General features: G+C 41.3%; 2 protein-coding genes across 2 annotated transcripts; both read right to left on the reverse strand.

Moving 5' to 3' along the window:
- Positions 1 to 4,330: 4,330 nt before the first annotated feature.
- LOC130489935 (olfactory receptor 1009-like) lies at positions 4,331 to 5,284 on the reverse strand. The gene has a single exon (XM_056863722.1). The coding sequence runs from the start codon at positions 5,282 to 5,284 to the stop codon at positions 4,331 to 4,333; it is 954 nt and encodes a 317-aa protein (XP_056719700.1).
- A 5,962-nt stretch (positions 5,285 to 11,246) lies between these two features.
- LOC130490784 (olfactory receptor 5B21-like) lies at positions 11,247 to 12,209 on the reverse strand. The gene has a single exon (XM_056864591.1). It carries the CDS (start codon positions 12,207 to 12,209, stop codon positions 11,247 to 11,249), a length of 963 nt encoding a protein of 320 aa, XP_056720569.1.
- Between the last annotated feature and the right edge of the window lie 772 nt (positions 12,210 to 12,981).

A 12,981-nucleotide genomic window follows, 5' to 3' on the forward strand; every position in this document is an offset into this window, starting at 1 on the left:
CCTGATAAGGGCTCTAAAAAAACAGCAGCTCCATCCAGTCTCTTCCCCAGAGTTGACAGAATATTTGTGAACCGTGATGTGATTAAAGCACCATGGAAAATCCTCCCACACCCCACTTTGAAAGACAGTAAGTCTCCTTACTGTCCCTTCTTTGTTACAAGCTTCATACTAAGAAGTGGTCACAGAGCTGGATTTCCTTACTTACCTATGGGCTTCTGTACCCCCAACCACAGCCTCCTTCTGTTTTCTCATCAGGACCTCTGTTCTTCCTGGAAGTGTTTTGTTTTCAACTTTGTTTCCACCTTATATAATTCATCTAGATGATTATCTTGCCACCCATGTTCTTCTTACTGTCCCTTCTTTGTTACTCGCTGCATACTAAGAAGTGGTCACAGAGCTGGATTTCCTTACTTATCTATGTGCTTCTGTTCCCACCACAGCCCCCTTCTGTTTTCTCATCAGGACCTCTGTTCTTCCTGGAAGTCTTTTGTTTTCAGCTTTGTTTCCACCTTATATAATTCATCTAGATGATTATCTTGCCACTCATGTTCTTCTCCCTTCCCACTGGAGGAGGTCACAGTCTCTTTTGAAGTGGCTTCTCTGGTAGACATTCTAGTTATGCAATAGTGCTACAAAGCAGTTATAAGATGGTAAACAGCAGTTGTACCTTCTGGCTCCAGGGGATACCATACAAAAGCAAACTCCTCCAGAAGAAGTAAGAAGAAAGTAAAAGACAACAACAGGAAGCCCTTTCCCCTGTAATTAAATGAATTTATACAAGTTGCAAACCCCAGCGGGTGGGATATGCACTCGATATGCAAAAGCAGACCACATCTAACAATATTTATTTGTGATACTTTTTAACTTGCCTTTTCACATATAGATACCAGACAGGTCACAATGTTGCATAGAAAACCAACACTATGGATTTCACCCAGCCTGCTTTTCTGCTGGTGAAAAAAGGACAAAAAGACTTCCTGGACAGGTAGTGTTGCCAGCTCTGGGTTGGGAAATATCTGAAGAATTTGGGGATAAAGACTGAGGAGGGCAGGGTTGGGGGACTGCAGGGACTTCAACAGGGTATAATGCTAAAGGGTCCACTTTCCAAAGCAGATATTTTCTCCAGGTGAAGTTATCCCTGTCATCTGGAGATCAGTTGTAATTCCAGGACATCTCCTACCACCATCTGGAGGTTGGCAACTCTAGGGGCTGGGGTTGTACTAAGGCAAGACTGGATGACAAAACTAGTGGGATCCATATGTTTTCCATCACCCTGAATGTAATAAGCCCAGATTCATGTAACCCAATAGTACTAAACTTCCTTCACCACCAGCTTCAAAGACTTGCACGCTTAAATAATTTGAACATAGTTTTGAGAGGGAAATATGAGCTCCCCTTTCAATCTTAGGCAATGTATAACACCAGAGACAGGTCATAAAGCAAAATGCTCTGTTTCATAACAACACTAGGCCAATGCACCTGCACACAAGTATCTTCAGCAGGGTTGGTCTCCCTGAACAGATCTGCCACAGTGTCCAATATACAAGATGCACACATGTTTTGCCCCTTGAGTACAGTGTGCTCCAGATTTGCAAACACTGATGTTCGATTGATTCAGCTGTCAGTGTACAGCCTTCTCTTCCTGCCATAATTCCATACTGCGGCCAAAGTCACATGAAGTGCTTGGAGAAAAAGATACGCACAGATGGTGTTAATTGTGATGGAGACTTGCCACTTCCAACCTACTTATCCTGGACGCCATCTTAACAAAGAAGGTTGACAACAAAATGAAACAACCGTCACTGGATTGCTTATGCTGGGCTTTGAGGATCTTGGGGGTCAACAAGTGTTTCAGTTTTGCTCTTTTTAGTGATCGAAATTGTGGGAAGTATTCTCAATTTGGTGCTGGTTGTGGTAGACCACCACCTTCACACAAGCAGCTGCTTTGCCACTGAGCTACATCTCCTTATACAGACACATATGTCTAGTGGATGTCATGAGAATTAACTTTCAATAATGTCCTGCTAAGTTTTTTTTTTTCATTTTCACTAATGTGGTTTTGTACTTTAAAGGTAATTCTTACTTGACGTATTTTCAATATATTGGTAATTGGCCAGGTGTGCTGAATTAAAATAAAACATCTTGTTAGTGGGAGATGATTTTACCTCACTGATACTTGAGTATTTCTTTTCAACGTGCCCTCCTGTGGTGATAGCTGGTATTTCATTCTTGAGTTTATTGCCCTGATTCAATTCACAGAATCATACAAATAGATTGAGAGGGTTGGCAGCAATAGTGGTTCTACTTTGCCATTGTTGGGATTTGGCTCAGTAATGCCACTACCACCGGTCATGGCATTGACAACTCAGCTTCTCCCAACTAGGTCAAGGAAAATGTCTGTGTTGTTAAGTCAGCGTGATTGCAGGGTCATTTCGTAAGTTGACTGTGCATCAGAAACCTTTCTAATGCATGGTAGGTGGAGTGGACTCCATTCAAAGAGGACATGTAAATTCTGAGGAAGAGGTTCCAGTGTTCATTCCTGTTGACTTAGCCACCAAAGAGAGATGGCTTTGGATTTTAATGTGAGCTTTGGGTACAGTGTTGGGAGGGTAAAAGAGATGGCTTTTTGTCAAGGCTGACTCACATCCACACCACCCAACCCCTCCAAACTCTGGTAAGATAGTTACACCTTTGCTTTCTGATGGTTCAATGAACACAAAATTATTTAAAATATTGTTTAAAATTACCTTTAGGCTTTTTGTGTAAAGTGTATATTTAAACATATATAAAACATAAATGAATTTGGGTCCCATCCCCAAGATATCTCATTATGTACATTCAAAAAATCCAAAGTTTTCCAAAATACGGAAATATATGAAATATGGACCACTTCTGGTCCCAAGCAGTCCAGATCAGGGATACTCAGCCTGTAAAACACTTTTGAGTTTTTATTTCATTAAGCTTCTTTTGTGCCATAGTTCTGACTGATATAAAGAAAGATATTTTTGGCGGTCACTGGTACTCCCTCCTAACAAACTACATATTCCATTTGACAGGAAAGCTAAGCCTTCTCTTCAGACAAAAGGGACGTAAGAAACACCTTTATTTTCTGCAGTGATCAATGGACCTGGATAACCCACAGACAAGTAATGGAATCTAAAGAGTCACCCTATGGTTGCTCTTCCACCAACTTGTATTCAGAGATATGTGATCCCCGAACAAAGAGCTTTCCTTCAACCATCATTTACACTGTCTTCCTTGCAAAAAAATTTATAGTGGCTTGCCCAAGGCCACTTTGCGCATGCACCACTCAGGTCAGACACAAATCAGTGACCTCAGACCTTATTTTGTTAAGTGCTTAACATTAACTAAGAGCCACCTTTTCATTGATCTACATTTGGCTCCTCCCCTTCCCAGAGGAACTCAAGGCAGTGCATGTGGATCTCTTGTCACCCAGTTGATCCTCGCAATAACCCTCAGCAGTAGGTCAGTTTGGGAGAGGTCACCCAGTGATTATCACAGCAGAGTGGGAATTTGAACCAAGGTCATCCAATCTTAATCAGACATTTCCACTGCTACACCAAAAAGGCTTTAAAAGTAAGTCGCCTCGAATACATAAACTCAGGTACCCATCCAGCTATCGTTACCTATATCTAAGGCACATTGATTTTGACTGAAGGGTGAAACAAACCCTTAATCCTAGCTGTTCGAGATCAAGGAAATCCATTGAAGCTAGCTAAGAGAAGATGGGTAGAAGTATTGTAAAAAAAATGGATGTCTAAAAGCAAATGAATCCAATAACCTTTCCCATTGTTTAATAAAATAAGCACTAACATTATTGTCTAGGACTTGGATGGAAAAAGCAAAAGTTACAATAAAAAACCTTCCCTCTCATAATATGAATTTCAACACAAAACTGGAAAGAGACAAAATAATCGGGTCATCTATAGGTTAAATGAATCATTTATCAAGCAAAATGCATTATAGTACAAAGTTGATTTGCCATAACATAGGAAGAAGGCAAAAACAAATACTTTGTGGGAATGATTTTATTAAAAACTAATGGGTTGGATCCAGCCAGGGATTTCACTATGTCCTGTCCAATTCCCCTCCTTATTACAGCCTCCACCCTACAGGTGTTTGTTCTTGCAGGTCCTATGATCCCCAGTTCAGTTTTTTTCTTTCTTTTTTTCTCTGGTGATGAAATGCCCTAGACGGTTTTGATAGTAAAACAGCTGGTTGGATCAAACCCACTCCAGTGAAAAGGTTATCCTTAAAAGAATGTGAGAGAAATTGGACTCTTTAAGTATGCAAACACATTTCTACAGGCTTAAATTCTTTCAAATTCACAAAACGTACCTACAGCCTTTCTGAAAGCTACCTTTACTTCCCTGTTTCTCAGGCTGTATATCAGGGGGTTGAACAAAGGGGTCAAGACTGTGTAGAAAAGTGAGAAGACCTTGTTGAGATCTTGCAGGGCCTCTGTCTTCGGCAACATGTAAACAAATATTAAGGAGCCATAGAAAATGGACACCACAATGAGGTGGGAGGAGCAGGTCGAAAAGGCCTTTTGCCTCCCAGAGGTAGATGGGATTCTCACTATGGCAGATATGATGTAACCGTACGATGTCAGAGTCAACAAAAATGGGGGGAGGGAAAACACAGCAGCTAGGAAGAAAGATAAAAGTTTAATGCTGTGTGTGTCACTGCAAGAAAGCTTTAAGAATGGATTAAAATCACAAAAGAAATGGTTGATTTCAGTGGGACCACAGAAAGTCAGTTGGTGTAGTAAGTATATAACTATGTTAATAGCCAAGGAGCCACTTACCCAAGATCCAGCTACTAGCTGGAGGCACACCTTACTATTCATAAGTACCATATAAAGCAATGGCTTACATATTGCCACATACCTATCATAAGACATTGCTGCTAGAAGATAACATTCTGAAGCTACCAAGAAACCAAAAAAGTAATATTGTGTCATGCACCCCGTGACAGAAATGGTCCCTTTGCCCCCATGAAACAGATTAGCCAGCATCACAGGAAGGATATTGGAGCTGTAGCAGGTCTCCAAGCAGGATAGGTTGCCCAAGAAGAAGTACATGGGTGTGTGAAGGTGGTGGTCAACCACTACCAGCACCACAATGAGGATGTTCCCCACCATGGTCACAATGTAGATCACTAAGAAGAGCAGAAACAGAAGCCACTGCAGATCCCCAAGATCCCCAAAGCCCAGCAGAAGGAATTCAGTCACAGTTGTTTCATTCTGTTCTGCTTTTCCCATGCTGGCAGCTCAAACCTGCAAAGGCCAAAAAATTACCCTTTAGTGTGGTGAAAAACAGTTTATGTAACAATCAGACACTCTAGGAAAGAGTGGCAGATAGAGGGTTACAGAGTTTAGGGATTGCCTAAGCTCAATGGTAGATCCTGCGTACTTCAAACCCCAACCTACATGGTTTTTGTCCATGCAGGTCCTATGTACTCAAATAACCTTCTTGAGCAATCCTTTTATGCCAGCAGTGAAGCTGCTTGAATCCAGCTCTGTGCCGTTTCTACAGATGATCATCAGATAGCAAATGTTGGAAAAGACCCTTCTCTGTCTGTTCTAGCTGGTTCTTATTTCTGTGATCAATCCACAGCCAGTAACCCAAGTCCTGGGGTTTGTTGGGGGACTGCTAGTTATCTCCACCAAGTGTTACTTTATGGATCCATCATCCTTACTGGTGGCATCAGGAGATGGCAAGGGAGGCAATACCTGTTCACAATGCCCAGATGAGCCAATTGCAATAATGTCATCTTCAACAGAATGTGTGATCTTCATTGAATACCCAAAAAAGGCTTGGAATTATGGGATCTGCGTGTGGAATACCAGGAAGAATATGTGAGGAAGAGAATTTGTGAGATGGAGCAGAAAAGCTGGCTGTATCCTGAAAATATAAAAGCAAAACAGATAACATATATGAGCCCCAGAAGGGAAACTCTATAACCACATCCATCTCCTTACCCTTTAGCATCTGGGATCACGGGACATGCATGAACAAAAGCCATGCATGACGGGGGCTGTAATAAAGAGGGATATTGAGCAAGAATTTGTGAAATCTGACTGGTTCCAACTCAGGGTGATTTCTCCACTTGCACTAAATGAAATCTAAGTGCCCAACCATGTGTCAGATGCAGTGGATTCTTTACAGCTCAATGCTTACCCAGAATTAAGTTCTACAGAATTCAAAGAGTCTTATGCTCAAGTAAGAATGCATCGGGCTGTAGGTTTAGTTTCTCTTTTTGAATCTGGCTGTGGCTCAGACATCTGAAAAGATAACATGACATGCCCTTGGTCTTGGGGTGTTCAGAGATGCAGAATGCCTGCTCTGATTATTTCTTTTCATATTTTCCTGAAAACATTTGGCAGGCAACTGCGCTTATCCAACAGTCTACACTACAGTATAGTGGCTCTATATGAAACAACAGTCCCCACTCATAATTTTTACCATTCAGCATCTGTATATTTTGATGTGCTCATAGGGACTGGATACCTTGGTCATCTTATATCATAGCAATTTCTCTTAGAGTCTTACGAGGATTTGCAGAGTGCTGTTCTGTTCTTTTTAATTAACATAAGCTTGTTTGGATCCAACCAGCTATTTCACTCAATTTTAACAAATCTTTCTCCTTGTCCCCATCCCATATTGTCTCTATCTGTGCAGGTCCTATAATCTCCAGCACACCTCTCTTTGGATGCTCAAAGAAGACTCCTGCTCCATTTTTCACCAGCAGAAAAGCCACTGAGTAAAACAGGATACACTCATTTTCAACACTAAAATTGTGGGTCCTATTTTCATCAGACACCCTGTTGTTCTACATCTATGCAAAACTTTAATGTCCTTAGTCATTGTGAAGGAATAGCTTTCATCGTTATATCCACACTATCATGCCAAATATGCTATGCTCATTTAGACTTTTTAAACTCTAGTCTTAGTATGCGGCTCATTAGATGGCTAGACATATGTATTGTATTAACCAGCACTTATGAGATGTTTCTTGATATAAAGGGTCATCAGCTCTTTGTAATCTGCTGTGTAATGTGCTTTGAATCTCAGTGACAAAGGCAGACTACAAATAGAATGAATATGTACATTTGCAGAAGCATGGAATATATAGGTTCTAATTGTATAGCTCCTTCCTGTACATCTTCAAATTTGATCATTTAGACTAAAGATCTAAAAAGTGAAAATGCCAGTTGTCACATGAAAACTTTGTTGTGCTGAAGCCTCAACTCTATTTTTCCCTTATACAGTTCTGAGTGAAAAAGACTGTCTTACCAAAGAAACAGGTCTGGCTGTCTAGGATGTCGTTTCTAAATTCTTACTGGTATCTGAATCTCAAGCCTCAAGTAGTCAACATGAGGGCTGATACTAGAGGCTACAGAAATCTGTCAGAACAACCAGAAATATTGCAAAATACATCACTCCGTCTTACAGTCTTTATCCAAAGGAGTATAAACCCCTTCTGTAGTTATTAACTGTGTTATTTCTTGGTGGAAGACATCTCCCTAGATATTTGCACACAGGAGAACAATAAAACTATTTTAAACACAAGAAAAGCAATGCTTCCTTAAGGGCGAAGGGAGGAATCAAAACAATGTGGTTTCTATTTAATATTGTGCCACATATTAGCTCGTTAATTGGGCTTGATCCAATCCAAGTTAACTACTTGATGTAATTTGGACAGGACAGATTCCAGGTTGGGGGCAGAGCTGACCAAGATGCCTGGCCGTATTCTCCCCCAGCACCACCAGTGATTATTCATATAGATATATAGAAAATATAGTTTTTGGCATAGGGCTGTGCAGCATTTTTCATTATTTTTTGGGCTTGGGTTTAATAGACCCCAACATTTTTGAAACAGCCGAAAAAGTTGAATTGCAATATTAGCTTTTTCTGGATATTCTAAAATTTGGGGGTTTATTAAACTCATACCCAAAATATATGTGGCACAGAGCTGAACGCTGGCCACGGCCAATGATTGTTCATGTAGGTGTATAGCAAAAATAGGCTATGTCATTGTCCATGGAATGCCAAGTTTTTACTGTGGATACCGAAACCAATGGTCACCACCAACCACCATTGTACCTGTTACCACATTCCCACCCCCACAAATACAGGAACATGTATTCAGGTTAACATGGAGAATTAGCTAGTGTGTTTGTGCAGGGTGCAGCGAACTGGGATCTTTTACCTAAAGAGGTGGCTGCGAGCTTCAAATCTTCAGTAAGAAAAGGACGACAGAGACCTGATTTAAAAGGCATATAGAGTTTATTGACAGATTTGGTACAATAGTGAATTGCGGGGGGGGGCACTTATCCTAAGCAAATGCTAGAGGTACTAAAGCACAGACATATTCCTTATCCCAATTACTTTAGAAACAACAAACAAACATTCAGCAGAGCTACTCCAATTTGGAGCAGGAGTTAATCTTTGAGCTTACGTGGGGAAAATGGGGGAAAGGAGAGAGGAAATGTAAAAAATGGTTGGAACAGAGGTGTCCAGAGCAGAGACGAGCAAAGTGCTTGCAAGTGAGGTTTGCAAGTATGGTTTGGAAAATGACGGGAGGTGGATCAAGAGGGAGAGCAAAGATTAGCTGCCCGATTTTGTGAAGAAACCAGTTGAAGCAGGAGGGATCCAGTGTGTGTTGGGAGTCTCTGTTGAAGTTGGTATCCAGGATCAGACTCTCATTACTGGCTCTAAAGCCAATTTAGTGATTAGGGTTGCCAACTTCCAGATATGAGCTGGAGATCTACTGCTGTTACAACTGATCTCCAGCTAATAGAGATCAGTTCACCTGGAGAAAATAACCACTTTGGCAATTGGACTCTATAGCATTGAAATCCCTCCTCTCCCCAAACCCCGCTCTCCTCAGTTCTAAGGGAAATAGCTCCAAAGTAAAGGAAGCGATCCCTAACCAGTATTAAAGAAGAAAACTAGGGGAAATTGTGTTTGTTCCTAATTTCTTCAAATTAAAAACTATTGTTTCAAGAAGCTCATGTTTATTCAACTAAGCAGTGACTGCCAAGTGATCTCACCTGTGTGATCCTTCTCAACGTAGAGCCATTTCTCTGGCCAGATTTAATGTTTTGCCATCTACGCTACTTGAAGGCAGATTTCGGAAAATCCGTCTGTCTGACAGGCTTTGCCCTTGTGGCAACAATTGTATTGAAACGGTTGCTCATGTCTTATTTTATTGTAGTTTTTACACAGAATCTCGTAACGAACTTTTAAGCCCCCTGTTGGTTAATAGACAGAATGTCTCAGATTCTTTTAACATTTCCTATTTATTGAACAATCGTTCGCTCCAAATATTGGAGATGGTGGCACAGTTTTTAAAGTTTGTTTTAAAAGCCCGCTAAACAGTTAATTAGACGGCAGTATCAACAAACAGCGCTATTCGATGTAAATGTCTTTTAACTATTCTATAAAGGGCCCTCTTAAATATTTCCATTCCTTTTGTACCCTTCTGTATTGTGTTTTTATGCCAATAAAGGAATGATGATGAGGACTGCCAAGTGAAATATATCTCAGTACTTATCAAAAGTATCAACACCTGTGAAATACATCAGATGCATCCTGATGACCAAATATCTATTGTTTGTAAAGATCTCAAGTTTCCACAGTCCTTTGTCATGTTATCTGCCAAGTTTATTTTCTTAAACCTTCCTGCAAACCTGACTTTTTTGTTTGTTATCAATCTTTCTCTATTGCGTTGCTCAAATACCTTGGGGTGGGCAAACCTAAGCTTTCTTGGGTGTGGAATGTGTATCCAGAAACAAGCTCCTCATAAAGGCTTAAAGGAAGGTAGTCTGTGGAATTGCTTCTAGGGTTGCCAACTTACCCAAGACAGATTTCTCATACCTTGACTAAATCTGTAGACAGAGCCTGGTTTCTGATTCCAACTGGTCAGCATCCATTAGCATCACTTAGGACTACTTAGCCAAGCACCAAAGGGTGGAATTTTACTGAAACAACATTTATTGATACCTGAAGTCTGTGTTTTGTGAGTGATCTAATTGTCTATCTAAGCAATTGGCTGCTGAGTAGAGCAGCTATACAGCAAGGATGGGGAGGTAGTAGACCTCAGTCAGGCTGTGTGAGAACCCACATGTGCGAAAAGCCAAGTGGGCCAATTCTATCACTTCCTTACACACACACACCACAGTAGGGCAGTCCAGACATTATAATTAACCACATACATTACTCACATCTAGGGGACAATGGGGTTGTATCTGCTCATGCTCACTGGCCTACTACCACCTTATGTCCATTCACCATCACTTTTGAAATGTTCTGTTTGTCTACAGATCAATTGCCTACACACGTAGAAAGACAGTGTGGTGTACATGATTGCACCTACCATTCCCCACTATTGGGCAGTGGCCAAGTGGGGTGTGGAACAAATGCAAAGCTAAGTTCCACTGACTAAGGATCTTTTCTATGTTTCTGGTGACCCACCAGCACAGGGACCATTTCAAATATAGTGCCATGTATACACATTGGGGCTGTAGGCAGTCAGGTGGTCAGATGAGTACAAATAACTGCAGAAAACATGCATGACCAAAACAAAACATTGAAGAATAAGGAAGGAAGGAAGGAAGGAAGGAAGGAAGGAAGGAAGGAAGGAAGGAAGGAAGGAAGGAAGGAGGGAAGGAAGGAAGGAAGGAAGGAAGGAAGGAAGGAAGGAAGGAAGGAAGGAAGGAAGGAAGGAAGGAAGGACATGCAGACGTACTGAAATGAACCCCCTTCTATAAACAGGAGATCTAAAAATGGAAAAATTGTGTGAACTGGTAGCTGGAAGCTTCTCTGTCTCTGCCCTTCAATCAGATGTCTTTGTTCCGGAGGACTATTATTAACTGTGCCAGCCATTCTTCAAATAAACAATCAACACCATATCATGAGAGTTATGGGTTTGCTTAGTGGAAAGGGGAAATATGTTTAGTAGTTAGCTGGGTTTCACTAAATATATAACTTTGTCTCTAACCTTTTATTTTATTGTCAGAATACCAGTCCCATATCCTAATTCCCTATATTGCTATGCTCAGAGGCAGTATATCACTGAATACAAGTTTGCTTGTGGAGCAATAAGGGGTGAAACTTTGACTTATGTGCCCTTGTTAGCCTTCTGAAGGATCTGTTAAGCCATTATGAGGAAAAGGAAGCTTGACTAGATGGAACCCTGGTGGTATTCAGTAGGGCTCCTCATATTCTTACATTCTGGTAAAGTTTTCTGGCCCCTTTCTTCAGTGCTTCCTTAACTTCTTTGTTTCTTAGGCTGTATATAAGGGGGTTAGCAAGAGGAGTCAATATGGTGTACAGGAGAGAAAACACTTTGTTTAGGTCTCTCAGCATGCTAGAGTTTGGTAAGACATAAACAATGATCAGAGTCCCGTAAAAAATGATCACCACTAGGAGGTGAGAGGAGCAGGTAGAGAAAACCTTCCGCCTTCCTGAGGTGGATGGGATTCTCAGGATAGAGGTGATGATGCAAACGTAGGTTGCCAAAGTCAAGAAGAAAGGTGGGAAAGCACATACGGACGACAATATGAAACTCAAGACCTCCACTGCCCTGGTGTTGCTACAGGACAGGTTGACCAGTGGGGCAAAATCGCAGAAGAAGTGGTCCATTTCATTGGCACCACAATAAACAAGCTGGGACATGAAAGAGGTGGTGATGGTGATAGCCAACCACCCACCCACCCAGGAACCAGTAGCTAGCTGAGCACATACTTTGTTGTTCATGAGAGTAGCATAATGCAGCGGCTTGCTGATGGCTAAATAGCGGTCGACAGACATGGCAGCTAGCAGGAAGCACTCGGTTGTGACGAGTGTGCCAAAGAAATAGAACTGGGCAATGCAACCTATGAATGAAATAGACCTGTCCCCTGTGAGGAGACTATACAGCACCCTGGGGAGGATGGCTGAACTGTAGAAGGTCTCCAAGCAAGATAGGTTGGCCAAGAAGTAGTACATCGGGGTGTGAAGATGCTGATCAGACACAACAAGAACAACAATCAGGACATTCCCACTGATGGTCATTATGTAAATAATAAAAAACAGAAATAGGAGAGGAATCTGGGCCTCCTGGCCTGTCCCAAACCCCAAGAGAATGAATTCCATGATCCTGGTTTGATTTCCTCCAAATTGTGTTTGCCATGGAGGCATGCAGACTAAATCCAGCACACTGGGGAAAGAAAATGAAGGGTGGGTGAATTCAATGGAGAAGAAAAACATATTGAGTAAATTATTATTTTTTACTTTTTAGATCTCATTTTGTAATGCAAGCTTTGTATCAATATGGTAACAATTTTTTCACAAGATTTTGGTTGCCACCAAGATTTTAGCAAAATAAACTTTAAAACAAATGGTGTCACAGTTTTAAAAGCTAGCTGAATACCATACCGTGTACAAAATAAAATGGGTTGGATCCAACCAGCTTTTCTGCTGGTGAAAAAGGAAGGTGTGATCATCTTTGAATATCCCAAAGAGGTTGGGAATTATAGGATCTGCTTGTGGAACACCAGGAAGAATATGTGAGGAAGAGAATTTGGTGAGATGGAGCAGAAAAGCTGTCTGGATCCTGAAAATGTACAGGCAAAACAGATCATATGTGAAACCCAGAGGGAAACTTCTCTGACCACATCCATGTCCTTGCCCGTTAACATCTGGATCAGGGGACCTGCATGGTCAAAAGCCTTGTGTGATGGGGGCTTTAATAAAGAGGGGTATTGAGCAAGAATTTGTGAAAGCTGACTTGTTCCAACTCAGGGTAATTTCCCCTCAACCATTTTCCTCTACTGACATTAATAGAAATCTTTGTGCCCAACCACGTGTCAGATGCAGTGGATTCTTTACCGCTCAACCCTAGGCATGCTTACCCAGAAATAAGTCCTACAGCATTCACAGGGACTTACGCTCAAATAAGTATGCATCAAAC

This window comes from Euleptes europaea, chromosome 18 (assembly GCF_029931775.1).
Source record: "Euleptes europaea isolate rEulEur1 chromosome 18, rEulEur1.hap1, whole genome shotgun sequence".
Lineage (NCBI taxonomy): Eukaryota > Metazoa > Chordata > Lepidosauria > Squamata > Sphaerodactylidae > Euleptes > Euleptes europaea.

Excerpts from the sequence above, each read along its gene's own strand:
- LOC130489935 (XM_056863722.1), bottom strand. The coding sequence starts at position 5,284 with ATGGGAAAAGCAGAACAGAATGAAACAACTGTGACTGAATTCCTTCTG.
- LOC130490784 (XM_056864591.1), bottom strand. The coding sequence starts at position 12,209 with ATGCCTCCATGGCAAACACAATTTGGAGGAAATCAAACCAGGATCATG.